Raw genomic sequence first — 19,186 nt, 5'->3', positions numbered from 1 at the left:
TATAAAGGACATTATAGCAACAATTAAGAACGTCTATACATAATATTATATTGATAGTAAATTCATTATATTTGGTTATGAAAGTTATTTCCCTATTCCTAGAAAATTCACAAAGATTTAGCATTTAAAAAAGAAAGAATGGGGCTGGGGTTGTGATGCAGAGGTAAAGCACTTGCTACCATGCATGAGAAGTAAAACCTATTTCTTCTGTGAGTCATCATCAAAATTAGATTTGAAAGCTACTACTGTCTGGACAATGGAGACTCTCAAAAATGTTTCAAGAGACCATCTAAGATTTGTCTTTACAAGATCATGCTGGAAACAATATAAAGTGGTTTTTCAAATTCAATTTAGTTACTTTCTACTAATTTTTGTTTTCAGTAGAATAGAACAAAATTAAAATAAGAATAGGATGCATCATGAATAGTAATTAAAAAGGGCATTTTTTCATTAAATTTTACTTTCTTTTTTTTCAAATTTTGACACATACAAGTACTGTATCACAATGTATAAAGAAGTTCACTTCAGTTGAAGTCAAAACATTTTGAAAATCATTAATAATGAGAACTGTTAATTGGTTGAAGGAGACATTAAGAACAAGGTTTAACAGACTACTTCAATAGGAAGAAAGAGAAAATGAGGGTTTGAAACAAAGAGAGAGAGAGAGAGAGAGAGAGAGAGAGAGAGAGAGAGAGAGAGAGAGAGATATGTTAAGATTCTAAAGCAATTTAGGAGGTAGAATAAACAATCTTGGCAACTAATTAGACCAGAATGAGAGAGAAGGAGAAATCTTAAAAATTAAAAAAAAAAAATTATTTTTAAAGGTTAAGAAAAAGATCGAATTTCTATGGATTCCACAAATCTATACTACTAAACATAAGCCCTTAAGATGACATTCAATATTACAATAGGTCTCCAAGGTATTATATTTCATCTTTCTTTTATTGTTCTCCTTCATAAGCCCTGTGTAGAAGGCAAATACTATTTCCACAAAAATAAACTCTTATGTGATTAAAAGTACTATTTCCCCACAGCAATCTAAGACACTACATGATTTCTAACACTAAACTGTATTGTTACATGTTATTTGATCATATTACAAACCCTAAAAACAATGTCAATAAAAATATGTTATTTTCAATTCAATTTGACAATATTTTTAAAAAAGGCTTCATGATAAAAACATTCTGATCTTAAGATCATAAAAAGAGGATAATATAAACAAATTCTAATATTTTACCTAGAGGATTTAATCTGCAGTCTGTCTGAGATTAGTGTTTCTTTCTTCCAAATCCCATAAGAAAATAATCAAGTTTATGCATAAATTAATGCAAACACATAAAACCAAAACACATAATTAACTCCTTTTTAATTGCCAGCAATGGCAAAGAGAATTCTTAAGTGATTCTATTAACGTTGTATTTCTCCTACAACCAGCAATAAGCATTGCAAGGTATCCCATAAATAATATAAATATAGTAACAATTCCACTCTACATACCTAGATTGCCTTTCTTAAGTAGGAACTAAAAAGCAATAAAATATTCCTAAATATTCATATGGTCACTACTTAACCCAGTGATTAGCAATTAATTCCTCTGAATCTGTGCTTTGGCAGCCACCCTAAATTACAAATTAGGTGGATACAAAAAGTTAAGTATGTACCTGTCTATCTATCTACAAATGTAGAGAGATACCTACAGTCATTTAAACAATATTCTACACAGTTGTTGCTCAATAAATAAGTTAACAATGATTTAGTTTAAAAAATATTCTCTTCAAAGAAGATAACCTAAGAAAACAAAGCAAAGAAAAAAAAAGGCCTATCATTGCTTCCCATTCAACTTTAAGAACGTTATTTCCATCACTTAGTAAATGCTTGTACAGAGACAACAAAGTTTCTTCCTGTATTGCCTGAGATAACCTTTCAGAATGCATGTATATATGTATCTAAACATTTCCAAATAAAATGTTTATGCCAGTAGACCGTGGTAATTATGTATACATTTTAATATTCAGGACAACCACTAAGAAAATATTGCAAAATGATACATCCAAAAACACTCTAGATAAGTCAGTATGTAATCCTAACAAATGTTTAAATAAGGAGAAATGAAGAACAGATACAGAAAATAAAGTATAAAAAGGCAGACTGAAGTGATGGTCTATCAATATTAAAACTAAAAAACCTTTAGCAAGACTGTCAAAAGGAGAGAAGATACAAATTAACAACATGAGGAACAAAAAGGGGTATCACCATATAAACTGCAGTCATTAAAAGAATAATTAGTGAATATTACAAACAAGTCTAAGCTCACAAATTAAATAAATGGAAATAAGTCAATTTCCTCAAAAACCACAACTTAAAAATTTAACTAGAACAAAATAGATGAGTAGCCATGTAACAATTAAAATAATGAATTCATAATTTAAAACCTTTTAAAAAGTGGGGGAGGAGCAAAGACCAAAATACAAAAAAAAAAAAAAAACCACAGGCCCAGATGGTCTCACTGGTGAATTTAACCAAATATTTAAAGAACACTTAATAAATATTTCATAAATTCTTCGAAGAACTAGAAGAGGAAGGAAAACTTCCCACATTATATTATTAGGTCAGTATAGTTCAAATACTGAAACCAGTGAAAGACATACAGAGGAAACTTATAGACCAGTATCTTTCTTGAACTTAAGACAAAAAAATCCTCAACATGTTATCAGGAACCTGAATTCAGCAATCTTTGAAAAGGATTATATACCGTGACCGTGTAGGATTCATTCCAGATATGCAAGCTGGCTTAACATTCAAAAATCCACATCAACCAGCTAAAAAAAAAATCATTTGCTCATAAAAAGTGACTCAGGAAAAACATCTGACAAAATCCAACAAACCATTCATAATAAAAACTCTCAGAAGAGCAGAAGAAAGTGACCTACCTCAACCTGATAAAGAGCACCTACCAACTACATAAACTATAAGCCTATAGTTAATATCATATGCTTAATGGTTGAACACTAAATCCTTTCTATTTAAGACAACTAACAAATCATGGCATGGATTTCCACTCTCACCACTCTTATCCAACATGGGCACACACATCAGAAACAAAGAAAACTGTCCACATTTACAGGTGACATGATTGTATAGAAAATCCCATGGAATCTAAAAATTCTAGGAACTAAAAGGTAAGCTTGGCAAGACTGCAAGATAAAAGACCAAAATACAAAATCCAATTGCGTTTTTTATGACATTCTATATACTATGAGCATGTGGAAACTAAAATTAAAACACAGTAACATTTACAAAACATTTCAAATAAAATAAACAGATTAAATATAAATTTAGCAAAAGATTACAGGATTTATATACTGAAAATTATAAAATGTTCATTTAAAAAAAAAACAAGACTTAGAGAAATACATGAAGGCACACATCCCATGTGTACCCATGACAATAAAGACATCAATTCTGCCAAAAATCATCCATAAATCAATGCAATTCCTAAAGGAATCTCAGCAAAGATTTTGTAAACATGGAATAGCATGTTTTAAAACTTAAATGTAAAGGCAACATCACTAAAATACTAACACATAATGAAAAAGTATAAAGGGAAGAAATCACTCCACTTGACATTATACATAATAACAATAGTAATCAAGTGTGATATAGTAGTCCCCCCATATCAGAGGATATATGGTAAGACCCCCAGTGGGTAACTGAAACCAAAGACAACACTGAAGCCTATATATAGTATGTTTTTCTCTACCTATGATAAGTGTAATTTACAAATTGGCACACTGAGAAATTAACAACAATAACAAATGGAAAAATAGAACAATTAAAACAATATACTTTTAAAAAGTTATTTAATACTTGATGAATTATTAACTTTTGGAATTTTCAATTTAGTATTTTGGACCACAGCTGATGAAAAATAAAATGAGGAAAGTGAAACAGGGTAAATGCAGACTACTGTATTAGTACATGGAGACACACAGATTCATGGAACAGAACAGAAAATCAAAAGGTAGACCCACACAAATATGCCCAACTGATTTTTAACAAAAGTGCAAGAACAAATGAGGAAGGATACCTGCTTTTTCAACAAATGGTGCTAGAGCAATTTAACTATAGTAGGCAAAAAAAGTGAACCTCAATTTGACCCTCATATTTTATACAAAAATTAACTTATTATGGATCATGAACTTACTATAAAACAAAACTATATAACTTTTAGAAACAGTAAAAACAGGAGAAAATATTTGAGATCTAATCAAGGCAAAAAATTCTTTGAAATTACCTCTAAAAGCAAAGAGTTCTTAGACTTACCTCTAAAAACACAGTCCATTAAAGGAAAACCTGATATATTAGGCCTCATCAAAATAAAACTATTTGTTCTACAAAAGGCTCTATTAAGAACTAAAAGGTAAAAAAGACAAGCTACAGACTGGAAGAAAATATTTGCAAAGTACATATGCAACAAAGGACTAATATTTGGAATTTATAAAGAACTATCAAAATTCAGCACTAAAAAAAATCCTACTGGAAAATGAGCAAAATACAGGAATAGACATTTAGCAAAGAGGATGTATGTACATACAAGAGTTAATGAGCATGTGAAAAGATTTTCAACATTAGCAATCATGAGAAAAATGAAGATCAAAACCACAATGAGATATCACTAAACATATATCAGAATGACTAAAACAATGATGACAACATCAAATGCTGGTGAAGATACAGAAAAAATGAATCATTCATACATTGCTGGTGGGATTGTAAAAGGACATAGCCATTTTAGAAAACAGATTGGCAATTTCTTATAAAAGTGAACATGCTCTTGGGCATTTATCCGAAAGAATGAAAAACTTGTGCTTATATTCACATAAAACTTACACATAAATTAAATAGTAACCAAAACTGGAAGAGGTCCAAATAAAGTTAAACAAACTGTGGTACATCCATAATCGTGGAATACTTTTCAGCAATGAAAAGGAGCAAAGTTTTAATACATAAAAAAATTTAGATGAAATTGGAGGAAATTATGCTGAGTGACTAATGACAACCCAAAAGGTTACATATTCCATGGTCAATTTATACAATCATTTTTAAATGACAAAATGAGCAGCAGATTATTGATTGCCAGGGGTTACAAGGGAGAGAAGTAGAGAAAATTTGTTATAGAAGTACGGCACAGGGATCCTAGTAGTGATGAAATTTTCCTGTACCTCTAATACGACAATGATTACATGAATCTACACATGTAATAAAACTACACAGTACTAAATACACCACATGCAAATGCATGCACACACTCAAGTGAATGTATAAAATGAGCAAAATCTGAAGAAGTGCATTATATCAATGTCAATTTCCTGGTTTTAACATTGCACTTTTATAGTTACACAAGATGTTACCACTGAGGTAAAATGAGTGAAGGATACATGTCTTGATTATTTCTTTAAACTGCATGGAATCCATAACTATCTCAAAAGAAAAAGCTTAATTTAAAAATTGAGATCAATATTTAAATAGACAAACAAGGACAGAAGAGGGATGCCGTTTTATTATATGTCTGAAGTAAGAATCCAGTCTAGAGAGTTATACCTACAAAAAAGACAAAAAGAGTTGAGATCTCTAAGTCTTTCCCTAAGCTTGACACAGACATATTAGAGAAAGAAATTTTTTTCAAATATTAAAAATAATATTAAAAGTAAGTTAATAATTAATGATGTTAAAAGTAAATATTAAAAGTAATATTGAATGTTATTACAAGAAACACTGAATAAGTACAGAAAACTTGCTAGAACGATATCTCATCCACAGGATTTTCCATAGCTACCACAGTCATGTGTAAAGATCTTCCTAAAAAAACAGATATGAATTTAAATAAGCTTTCCATCTTTCAACACAGTTATAGCCAAGAGATATAAGGCACTGACTCATAAAAAAAGAAGGTAAAGTAAGACAAAGTTTCCTTTTCTACAGTGAGAACTCTATTCAAGTAGTAGCTGTATTTAATCTGTTCCAAAATTATCCAAATCCATACTTAAGTATGCAAAATTATCCATGTATTAGTCAGTGCAGGCTGCCATAGCAAAATGCTACAGTCTGAAAGGTTTAAAGAACAGAAAAAAAAATTTTTTTTTCACAGTTCTGGAGGCTGGAAGTTGAAAGATCAAAGTGCCAGCAGAGTCAATTTCTCCAAAGGCGTCTCTCCTTTGCTGGCAGATTATAGCTTTCTCAGAGTCCTCACTTGACCTTTTCTTTGTGCATGCACACCCCTGTGTTTCTTCTTATAAGGAGACCATTTCTATTGGAATTGTGAGCTATACTTTATGATCCCATTAACCTTAATTACCTATATTCAAATACAGTCACATTGAGGGTTGGATATTCAATCTATAATGGGAGGGGAGGACATAATATAGTCCCTAACACCCAACTGACTACCAACCCTGCTGTATACTGTTTTGTATGGTATACATACATATATGTGAGGTATTCTATGTACTGAAAGGGAACAAAGCAAAGGAAAAAGCATAGTACATACTGAGCATATCCAATCTGAAAACTTGAAATTCATTCAGATTTCAAATTTGGGATGCTCAACTGGTAAAGTCTATGCAAATATTCCAGAATCTGAAACACTTCTGATCCCAAGCATTTAAGATAAGAGATACTCAACCTGTATTTGCATTAGAATTCCATTTCCATTACAGTTTGCTCAATATTAAATATTAAGATAATATTTGTCAACTAAAAGAACTGAATAAGATATCAAGTTATAAGAACTGAATAAGATATTTATGTAAAAGCCTGACATCTAGAAAATGATCAGCAAATGCAGGGTAGTAGGCCTTTGCCTTCTAGTCCCTTCACAAATGGAAGAAAAAAAAATTGATTATAAATTTTACCCAAATCTAGACACAGTGGAAAAAATATGAGAACAAAAGTCTATCTCAGTTCTACCACTTCCTTGCTATGTGAATTTAAGGAAGCTATTCTACCTCAGTCAGCTTCCAAACTTGGGCAATAAGTGTTCCCTCAATCACTAAAATGCATATCAAAAGGTAATCAAACTTTATAAAAATTCTAATTATGATTATAGTATAAAATTTCAACATCATTCTTTCATTTACTGTCTTTCATTCCTTCAACTCTACAACAAATATACTCTGAATTTATAAAACTTACCTGTACAATGTGCCTATAGATTAATTCTTATCATCTAATTTCTCAGAATAATCCCTCATTTTAAGTAATCCTATATGTTCTTATAATTTTGTCATGTAGTATTCATTTTTTTACTCATTAAATCATATAATCACTAAAATGACTAAAATTATACCACAAACTCTGCTGAGATAAGATATATGAAGATGTTATCATTAAGTTGTATCTAGTAACAATTATTTTTAACTTAGCCCCAAACTGAATTATATTGCAGGTGATTTGGAGATAACACACCCATCAAACAAATATCTACAACAAACCATATCCAGTATCCTGATGATATTTTTGGTTTAAAACTAAGATAATGGTAGCCAAAAGACAACATCTATTGTTGTGATATGATTCATGTAATGAAAGACAACTTATCATGTTGGGGCTAAGGAAGGAATTTATATTTGTCCTTTCTCCCATCCCAGTCTTCCCACTAATATCTAATATTATCCTGCAATACATACAAATGAATAATACATGTGGTACACTAACTTTAATTGACCTCAAGAAATCTCACCTCCCGTATTTGTGTTCTTATATAGTCACCTCCCACACTAAATTTCCCAAGGATCATAGGACTAGCATTGGCCATTGAAACATTAGCAAGCACGAGGAATACAGAGGTTTGGTAAGTATTAGCACACTGGGGTTTATTCTTTAAGAACATGTTCTTGTTCTCTTAGAATGTTTCTTGCTATTAAAAAGCCCACATTTCTTTAAATGTAGAGGCTAGAGGGAGGGAAGAAAGAGGAAAAATGTCCAGTAAAATGCCCAGCTACCCACCAGCTTTAAAAGCCATCACAGCTGAGGCACCAGCTTTATGAGTTAAGAAGCTGTCTTGGAATTATAGCCAAAAGATGACACGTGGAACAGTCACCATCAAGCCTTGCCTGAATTTTATAATTAAAAATAAATAAATAATTGTTGGTGGTTTTGCAAATAAGTTTTGGAAAGTTATGCAACAACAGATATCCAAAACAAGTAAAGTGAAAAGAATATTTCCTGTTAGGTAGTAAGCAACAAAAAAAGGTCAGTTGGGTCCAGGGTTGTGGCTCAGTAGTAGAGCACTTGCCTAGCATGCATGAGGCACTGGGTTCAATCCCCTAAACCACACACAAACTAACAAATAAAATAGAGGTATTGTGTCCATCTACAATTAAAAAAAAAAAAAAAGGTCAGTAGTAATTCCTACTGCAAATTATAATAAATATTTCCCCTACTGAAGTTACTGTTTTGGGTATTGTAGTGTTGTTGAAGGCATTCTGTTCTTTTCTCTAATGAGACCAGTAAAGAAATAGAAGTAAAACAACCAGAAAGGATTGCTCTTCGTTTTCCCTCTTTTCTTCCTGATTTATGGCTGTCCTTGTTCTTTTTCAATCAAGAAAGTTTGCCTAGTTTACCCAGAGTAGCTTACCAATCATTCAGACCAATCGTAGCCTTCAGTTTTGCTCTGTACCTTAGTAACTACAGGTACCCTCTTTAACCTCCCTCTATAACACAGGTAAAGTTCAGCAGAGACTACTCCTCACTAAGGACCAAAAGCTTATTACACTCATTTAACTCATAATTCTTTTTGACCCGATATAATCCTTAGGCAAAGGAAATCAGAACCTATAATCTCTTATTTAGAAAATAAATTAAGCAGCAGGAAAACTATATCTGCTACTTTCCCTCAATGAATCTATTTTAATTATATAAATTTCTTATTTTAGCCCCCATTCCCTTTGCTCATAATTCAGTTATGATATTAACCTTACTCTAGCTTTAATATAGTAGTTATTGGTTTACTTAACTTCCTCCTACTAGAATTAAAACTTCGCTGGAAGAGGGACTCATTAAGAAAGGGAGCATTTTACTCATTGCCATAACCCCTGAAGCACCTCTACCACTTATACAAATACAGTAAAATTATCTTGAGTCCTGGTCAGCAGCTACTCTGTCCATAACTAACCTTTGCAATTCTCACCATTACTTTTATTAAGAAACAATGACTCACCCATACTTATAATGAAATCAGTAACAAAGTTAATGAATGCTACATGTCCTAACATTAACCTTCAACAATTATTTAACTTAATTAAGCATGATTTTACTTTTATAAAGACAGTAAAATTATTTTTAAGGAAAAAAAGAAGCTATTATAATTCTGTTTTCTCTTCTTTAAGGACACAGGCTTTACATGCCTGAATATTATTAGGTCCAGGGCAAGACCTAAGCCAGATGCCAGGCAAACAATATCAAAGGCAAAGCATGCCTGGTGGAAACTACAGCAAAATGGAGAGCCAACTACCCATATAAAACTGGCAACCACTACTCAGCTCTAACAATCTACTCCCAATCAGGAACAGCCACCAGGTATAGCCACGTCCTGTGACTTTTCAAGAGGTTACAAAAATTAAGACTTCTTAAATGTGACATCTTCTTATTTTTAAAAGATGGCAACTAATTACTAAATATTCCAAGTAGACTAAAAGCAAACAATATATATCTGTGGGTTGGATTCTCATCAAAGGCCTCTGGTACTCCAGGCTAACAGTTCAAAAATCTCTAAATTATTAAAGGTACACTAGGGGAACAATTCCCATTTATCATCACCCTTCAGTCCTATAGAAAAGTAACAAGGACTATAAAAAAGTTCCATAAAATTACAGAATACCACTGACAAAGTCCTTTAATTTAAACTTTCTTTCTATTGAAAAAGAAATGCCTGCAGTTTTAGATACAGAAATTGTCAGAGCAGAAAAAAAAAAATACAGGGAGAATTTTTTTTTAATTTCAAAAAACTTGAAAAAGGAAGATATTTTTAAAAATAATAGTTAAACTTACACAAACACTTCCAGCCTTAACCAAACTCATGAAAATGCTTAGTAATAAGCATGAGACTAATGATGCATCATGCACACAGACAGGCTACAAAATACTAATAGTGTTAATATATTTCCATTGATTGGTCTACAGACTGCCACTGGACTTTCGAGTTCAACAGCACAAAACCAGCTGAAAACAAGGTTAAACATTTTCCTGACCAGAGAACCCTAGTCTATCAAACTATTAGTTTTCAATAATGTGACCTACACCTTTGTAATACCACACTATCAATAACTAAAATGATCAGTTATTAGTAGTCAAATATTTATTTAATCCAAGAACACTTCTTCAATTCTTTCTACAAAAGTTGACATTATTTAAACAAGTTGTCAAGTCTGTTTCCTTCCATATAAAAATAAAAATTTATATAGAACATTTGAATGTCACTTCTAGAAATGTTTTTACCTTTTGCTGGAAGCCCTTATAAAATTAAAATAAAGTTTTAAATAAAATCAATCATGGTAGGCTTGTCTTTGGAGTTCAAAACATTCTCTAAAACAGCTCTCTGAGCCAGTGTGGTATTAGCACCTGTAGTCCTAGTTACTTGAGAGAATGGGCAGGAAGATAACTTTAACTCAGGAGTTTGAGGCCAGGCTGGGCAATATACTGAGCCCTTATCTCAAAATAATTAAATAGCTATTAATAAAGAAGATGTTCTAACAAAAGAATTAGTAAGCAATCTATTGACAATAAACTTATATTACTGTTATTTGGGGGGACTGCTTATTTATTAGGACACTTAACTATGTACCAGGCACTGTGCTGAATAGTTCAGAATTCTCATTAAATCTTAAAAATAACCATAAGAGAGGTACCATTATTAAACCTATTTTACAGACGTGAACACTAGCATTTCCAAATCACCCATCAAGTAACACAGACAAAATTAAATCCCAAATCTTGACCAACTTCACAATCTGCATGCTTAACAACTACACTTTATTGCCTCCAAGAATTCTGGGTTGATATCTAAGGCACATATTTTTTTAAAAGAGAGAGAAGAGGAAATTTGTATTTCTGAATGACAAAATTTTATAACTACATAAGAAAATAGGATGGTGATATATCCCAGTGGGTAGAGCTTTTTGCCTGGTATGAGCAAAGAAAGCATAAGGTTTGATTTCCAGCACTGGAAAAAATAAATACTAGAAATGGAGAGTACTTTTTATAACATTAGCAATTCCAATATAGTCATACCAATTTTATTCTTATTCCTAAATATATATAATGATAAAAGTGTCACCTAATGAAATTCTCACAAACACAATTTTTCCTAAGTACTCAATCAGGTCTATTATTAAAAAGTTAATGGGAACACTTTGTACTTTCCACTCAATTTTGCTGTAAACCGAAAACTTCTCTTAGAAAGTCTATTAAAAACAATGTAAGAACTATAATGCTAAATATTCCCAGGCCAATTCAGTTATGAAATGACACAAGACTATAACCTTTCAATATTAGAAGCTGCATTCTGTTTATTATAACCACAGTACTAAGCATGTATTGGACATTTAATAAATATTTGTGTAACTGTAAGGTGTGTAAAAATGGAATTTTGAACACTTCCAGAACATTCCCAGGAAAGTATGCAATACATAAATATATGTTGGAACAAAATTAGATAAAAAAATAAACTGTTGAATAAAATAAAAGGAACACAACATTTCTATACCATGGCTGGCATAAATAAGATTACTTTCCACCTTAATTATCAAAAAGTATAGCCTTAAGTAAAAAATGATTATTACAGAATCTTTTCCTAATTAGTTTTTTAAGTCCTTTCTAAATCCTCTAAAGAAGCTTATAAAAAAATCTTTTGAATTGTCCATATGAACCAAATCTTTTTTTCCTAATAGAATATTTTCTTAATATTAATTTAAAAACTGATGTATCAAGCAAGTGCTGCATACTACCACATCACATCTCAACATTTTCTTCTCATGGAGGCCCACCTTTATAAATACATACCTAGTTTCATTTACGAAGAGTAGATGTAAGGAATAGGTTCTACCTCATACAAAACTGATTTGTCCTGTATGTTCTGAAGTAAACTGAAGTGTAGGGCCTTAATCATATGTGTAATTCATACAACTTTTTTTTTCTGATTTCTCATAAGTAATCGAAGCACTTCTGAATCACTTTTAGTGATGTTGGTAGACAGAAGCTGGGATTTGCAATTTAACAAAAAGAAAGCATTCTGACCAAAGCGTTTTCCAAATTTTATTAATACAACACTCATTTCATTATTTATACTTTAGTTTCTCACTAAACATCCAGCTTCGACGGGGAACAAACACAGGTTATTATAGGCTGTGACTGCCTTAATAGCTACAGGCTGGGCTGAATCCTGGGACACCACCTCAGTTTGGGAGGGGCAAACCCATATCTGATTCTCACTAGATACACATTTCTTCCCATCTTAAAATTTTTACATTTTCCCAGAGGAGCAACAAATACACGAAAACGCCAGGGAGTATGCCTGTAGGGGAGATTACTGATCAAATTAAATTCCGATCCATGAAACCTGAAGCTTCAAAACTTTTCCGAAATATCACAGCAGAAAGAACAAGGTAGGCTTTAGTCTATTCCCACTTCTTGCCTGGAGCCATCTACTCCAATCCAAGAACAGAAATCATGACTTACTGGTTAGTTGGAGGAGCAGTCAGCGGTATGGCCACCTCTTCCTCCTCGTATTCTGGTCCATCCAGAGAGTCACCTTCGTCCACTGTGCCAAGGCCCGCGCCCAAACTGGGCAGCTGAGGCGGCGGCGGCAGAGGGGGAAATCCGCCGCCTGGCCCGAGGGTCTCAGAAGGCAATGAAATGGTCCCCTTGGTAAGAGCCATCTCTCCACCAGGTCCGGCGGCAGCAGTAGCACCAGCCATGCCAGCAGCAGCGCCTCCCCCTGTCAGTCCAGCTCCCCCGAGTACCCCCGCCACGGACCCGGCTCCTAGGAACCCTGACCCCAAAGCAGCTCCGCCACCCAGAGTCGCGGCCACTCCAGCCTCCACTAGCCCAGGATAGGGGGCAGCTGCCACGGGCAAGGCCGCGGGTATCTTCACCCGACACACTGCCGGATAGGCGCTGGAGCCCGCTGCTGCACCGCCTCCTGCTCCGGCAGTCACCGGGCCGCCTTCCTCACTGCCGGCCTCGGCCGCCATCATGTTGAAGCCCGCTCTACCCTGCCTACCCTGCCTGCCCGGGAGCCCCGGGGGCCAGTAGGCCCCGGCTCCGAGCCGCCCCACCCAGACGCGTCCCCACTTCAGCTCCCTAGGCGGAGGAAACAACAACAAAAGGAGAGAGTCCGCCGCCGCGCCCCCTCTTCGGGCCACAGCCCAAGATCGGGAGCAGCCTGGGATACGGGAAGCGAAGTGGGCAAAAAACCCAACGCCAGCACAAACGCCACCCAAACCTCACCTTACACACCCACACTCACGCACACACATGCACAGAAGCGGAAAACTTCCTGGCTTCAGTAAAGAGGAAGGGAAGCCCAGGGAAAGCGGCTGAGACGGCTGCTGCTCCTTCAGCCGCCGCCGCCGCTTCTTCACCACCCCAGTTCCGGCCACCCCCACCGCAGCCACAGTCGGTGCCGCTGCTGGGGCTGGGGCTGGGGCCACTGCAGCCGCTTCATCCTCCACCCGGCAGGAGCCGCGAGGGGTGGGGAGGAGAGGAGGAAGAGGGGCGGGGTAGTGGGGAAATTGAACTGCTCACTACCTGGAGCACTCAGTTAGTGAAACCCGAGAGAGAAAGGAAGGCGGGGTAGGGGAGGACGGGCGGAGGGAAGGAAGGGCGGCAAAGGAGGAGGGAGAGGGCAGCTTCTACGCAAGCGCATTCCAGTCGCAGGGCCGAGGGGCCGGGCCAGGAGGGAGGAAAGGGAAGAGTAGGGAGGGAAGGAAGCGGCGGGGACGCGCTCTTCGCGTCCCTTGGGCTCCGAGCGCGTGGCGGTGCGGTCCCTTCTCCAGTCGCTGTGGCCAGCGGCGCGCGCCTGCCTCACCGGGCTTTGTCTGATGCGCGGGAGGGAAGAGTACTTAAAAACGCGACGAGAGTGCTGGAGGAACCTGCCGGCGGTGTAGAGGAAGGAAAGGAAAACGAAAATGCCCGAAGCTAGTTCCCTACTTTCTGACCTGTGGAAAAAACCGCCTCAGCCGGCGGCACAGAAACTAGAAGGGGCGAGTAGCCTGCTGCAAAGATCTGGGCAGTACTATTAACGTGCTCTTCGTTCTTGTATTGCATTGTACAAATCAGCATATAACAATTACATGTTTAAAAAATAAATAAACTAGATCCTGGCACTCAAGAAAGGAAACGAAATGGATAAAGGGAGCTATGTGAGAAAGAGGGATGGAAATTTTGGGTAGAAATAGTAGCTGTGAAGTCACATTTCTGCCACATATGTATGTTTTCTTCCCCTGCTGTCTCACATAAACGTATTTTCCTGTGCCGTTACAAGTCTTGTCAGGTACTAATGAAGAAGTATGAAAACGAAAGGTGCCGCAGAAGACAAATCAATCTACTTTTGTCCTGCTTTTTGCGCAAGACTGCAGAACATGATCCAAGATGCATGTGTCAATGGACAGAGCACCTTTATGTCAAACCTCAAGAATGTCCCAGAGTGCCAGTTATATATAATTTTTGAATATATATATTCCAAAATTATCAATAAATTCAAGTTTTACCCTTCAAATAGCCAAAGAGAGGGGCTTTGTTTTGTCTTTTATCCTAAAGTATATATAAATTATTAAGTTGTCCTTTAGTATACTCAGGGGATTGCTTCCAGTACCAAAATCTGAGAATGATCAAGTCCCTTACATAAAATGGCGTGATATTTGCTTATATGCACATCCTCTCATACACTAAGTCATCTCTAGATTACTTATAATACCTAATACAATGTAAATATCATGTACATGGTTATTGCATTGTATTGTTTAGGGAATAATGTCATGGAAAAAAAGTCTGTTCATGTTCAATACAAATGCAGTTTGTTTTTTTTTTTTAGAGAATTGTTTAATATTTATTCTTTAATTTTCGGTAGACACAACATCTTTATTTTATTTTTATGTGGTGCTGAGAATCAAACCCAGCACCCCCGCACATGCCAGGCGAGCGCACTACAGCTTGAGCCACATCCCAGCCCACAAAAGCAGTTATTTTTTCAAATAATAGTGTATGCCTCTTAAATAGTGTAACTGAGAGAACAAAGATGGATTAGTCTCAAAAGCTGGACTTCATACAGTGGATTCAAACCAGAAATAATAGCCCTGGTACTTGTAAGAAAGGACAATTCTCAGGCCCCACCTAAGACCTTCTGAATTAGCAACTGTACAGCAATCTATTTTTTAACTAGTCCTCCCAGTATTGTACACTTAAATTTCAGAACCAATATACTAGAGTATAATATGATAATCAGGATGTAGGTAAGCAATGCCTTTAAAATGTTCTGAAAGAACAAATAGGTGTCATTCAGTAAATGGTGAATAAGAGATGTGGATACTGGGTTCCTATGCTCTGTGCTATTCTACAAAGGAGGTTAGGAAGTGAGAAAAATACAGAATGAAGCAGTTTCACGATCCTTAAAACAATAACAAAGTGCTACTTCTTCTTGTGGACTTTCTGAGAACAATTTTTCTTTTAAATGTAGACCCCCAGAGTTATAAGATCATCAAAGTACCTACTGTGCCTGCTACCTAATGTATAAACCCCAAGTACAACTTCTCCAAATTTTCATATAGTTGCTGCTTAAAAACCAGTCCTCCAACTCTCCACCCCTATCAGCACCATCAGCTATGGAATGAACTTGAACTATCAGTTTCTCACTATCCCCTGGCAATCACACATCTCTAAATGCTCAAACCCCATCTACTGGAGAATCCACCATCAGGATTACTACTCTAATCACCTAATTACCTCCTTCTTCTGTTTTGCTCCTTCCCTGTCCCGCCACCCCCCCACCCACTAGGGATTGAACCCAGGGGCACTTAACCATTGAGCCACATCCTCAGCCCTTTTTATTTTTTTTCTTTTGAGATGAGTCTCACTATGTTGCTTAGACTGACTTTGAACTTGCAATCCTCCTGCCTCAGCCTCCAAATCTGCTGGGATTACAAACATGCACCACCATGCCTGGCCTGTTTTGAAAATTTTCAGTATTTAATATAGTCTAATCTATTATACACTATTATATTGTTTTCTAATAAACTTTTAGGTGTATGAATCTACAAAAACTTACTGCAAATGTGACGTGTGGTCTATCTTTCTCCCTAGCTCAGTTCTAGGCATACTTGACACACTGCTTTGAACAGATATCCATCCTTTTAAAATGTACTAGATATAAAGTAAAATAAACAGTCAATTAAATTGATAGATAATGTTGAACAGGTAAATATTGAAAAACAGAACAGCATGCAAAAAGAGAAAAATTCAAAATGCCTTTTACCTTTAGTAAAATAGTCCATTATATCTGTGATTTTAGAAACATTACATATTGAAATACAATATTTAAGGAAGAATAAGTAATTAAAAATGCTGGGCAAAAACTTATGCATGAAAAGAAACTGAAACTTTCAAGTAAGAAAATAAAATTTGCTTATTCTAATTTCATTGGTAACTCAAATATGAATGTAATTAATTTCAAAATATTTTGCAGTTTTGATGCCTCAAATATGTGGAAGGGTAATTCTGACTCAGTAAAAGAGCTAATTTTAGATAACCTGAAGAGATTTATAGCAGATATATGAATAGTTTTCCAATGGGTGGATTGAGAATTAATAAAAAGTTTACAACTGAGTATGAAGAATCTCAAATTATGTCCCTGTACTAGAAAATCCTGAGCTGTTAAAACAGGCTTCCAAGTTTATCTGAATAGTGTCAAAAGATTTCATTGACCCAAAAATTTTGGAAGGAAACCTTTGCTTTTAACCCTAATATCCCCACTGAATTTCTTGACTTCTTTTAAAATCTCCTAGAGTACAACTTTCCTAATTGAGAGATCTTTTAAGAAAATAACATTTAGGAGATACAGGTTAAAGGAAATATCTTTATGAAGAAGTAAATAGCTCTGTAGAGACTACAGTGCATACGTAATAACTAAGAGTCATAAAAAATTATAAGCATTATAGAGAAATTAAAATAATAGTGTGATCTCTGAGGTTATAAAATAAAATTCAAAAGAAATTAGTAGGGACCCTCTTGAAACATTTAAACTTACGGTTAGAGAAGTTTAGACTCTTTAGATCAAACTACCCTTTCTTTTGAAAAATTAAAAAGTTTAAGACTATTACATAGTTTATAATAGTTACACAGTTTACCTTCATTTCCTTTTCTTTGCATTTTACAGATTTTTCTTTATTCTTTATCAGAAATTTTCCCCTTTCATTATTTGTGATTCTTTCTTTTGCATAATACTTTCCTCTGATTAAAACATTTATATATATATTTTTTTTCTTTCTGTACCTTGGCTCTCATGATTGTATTCCATGGTAGAAATAAAAGAGAAAGGAAGTAGAATGGTTTCAGGGCAAGAGAAGTGGAGGAGTCAGGGTAGGTAGGACTCTAGTTCATATTTTCTGTATTGTTACACTCCTATTCTTTGTATGTGTGTCAGCAACATTTTAAATACCACCTGAAGCATCTTCTCCAAAAATTCAAATAACCTTTGACCTTTTCACCTCAGGAATCCAGCAAAGTCTCTAGTTCAGGTTACATTCTTTGATCTACCTGAGAGTCTCCAAGTAACTCCTTCACCTACAAATGATCAAATGCACAGTGCTTCTTAATAGTTTTAAAATAACTTAAATGAAAGAGTTACTGGGGTCTTGAGATGATATTATAGATAATAAGGTGTGAGCTTTAAGTACTTCAGTAAAGTGAGTAATGTAATGTGAGTAATGTGAGTAATGTAACTTTATAAAACTAAAAATAGTTTTCAATTTATAACTATTTCTCTACTCATGTTCTGAAGAGTTCAATTTCATTTGTTGAATCTTAACACAACCTTTTATTTTTCAAGTTTCTAGTCATTCTTTATTGTTTAAAAGATGAAATATAATATGTAGCATAATAGCATGTAGTAGTAATTTCTAGACTTCTTATTCTTAAAGATTGTTTCAACAAAAATGGAGAGACTATTGGGCTGGGGTTGTGGTTCAGCAGTAGAGCATGTGCAAGGTGCTAGATTTGATCCTCAGCACCACATAAAAATAAATAAACAAAATAAAGGTATTTTGTCCAACTACAACTAAAACAAAGATATTTTTAAAAATGGAGAGACTATTGAATTGTTAAGGAGTCTGCTAATTTTTGAAGTGTGGTGGGTTTTGCTATTGTTAACTACCATTTCTTGCTATTCTTTTCATAAAAGAAAAAGACATTTCAAGGCAGGTAGGCAGGAAGCAAGAAAAGAAAAAAATTCAGGAAAAAAAGAAAGTTTTTGAATTATAATTTCAGCCTTATGAAATGTTTACCAGACATTATTTTCCCATGGATTTATTTTTTGTTACTGATTTGCAGACCATGTAGTTTAGTTTGGATTTCTCTAGAAGCAGACATTGAGACTTGTACCTGAGTGTTGTACTTTATTTGAGTGATCCCAGGAAATTAAGTAGGAGGAGGGGAAGAAAGCTAATATTGAGTATGTTAATGAGAAGGTTACCAACATGAGCAACTGAGGCTCTATTACACTGGAAAGATAGCACAGAATTCATTTAACAGTTGTCACTCTTGAGGAACAAAGAAACTGTAGGTTTTATTCATCTGTTCTCATTTATCTATCATCGGTTGTGGGCAGCTCCTAAAAGCCCCTCTTCTGCAATACCTTCAGACCACCTTGTATGCAGTTTGAACATCTTGTTGGCTAGAAAAATCCCCAGGTAGAGAGCCACTGATGCTTGCAGTAAGAGTCCATTGGCATGCACACAACAGGGGAGTGTCAAGCAGTTATGCACTTGACATTGACAGTACCTCCTGCACTTGGATTTGACAACCCCCTGATGAAAAACTCATTTCTGTTAAATAAAGTTACTTTCAAAAGTTGTTATACTTGAACTATTTATATTTAATTTATCCAATTCTCTGACCTACTAAGAACTATTTAGCA

At 35.1% G+C, this 19,186-nt stretch overlaps 1 protein-coding gene across 1 annotated transcript in view; it reads right to left on the bottom strand.

Annotated features, from left to right (window-relative positions):
* Rasa1 (RAS p21 protein activator 1) overlaps positions 1 to 13,918 on the bottom strand; it is a 98,312-nt gene extending 84,394 nt beyond the window's left edge. Inside the window, exon 1 of the mRNA XM_005315670.4 lies at positions 12,736 to 13,918. Coding sequence (XP_005315727.1) covers positions 12,736 to 13,253 — 518 coding nt within the window. The 5' untranslated portion in view covers positions 13,254 to 13,918. The remainder of the gene's footprint in view (positions 1 to 12,735) is intronic.
* Positions 13,919 to 19,186: the final 5,268 nt, after the last annotated feature.

Source organism: Ictidomys tridecemlineatus, chromosome 1, assembly GCF_052094955.1.
Source record: "Ictidomys tridecemlineatus isolate mIctTri1 chromosome 1, mIctTri1.hap1, whole genome shotgun sequence".
In the NCBI taxonomy this organism is placed as follows: Eukaryota; Metazoa; Chordata; class Mammalia; order Rodentia; family Sciuridae; genus Ictidomys; species Ictidomys tridecemlineatus.
This window is presented reverse-complemented; position numbering and strand designations above follow the sequence as displayed.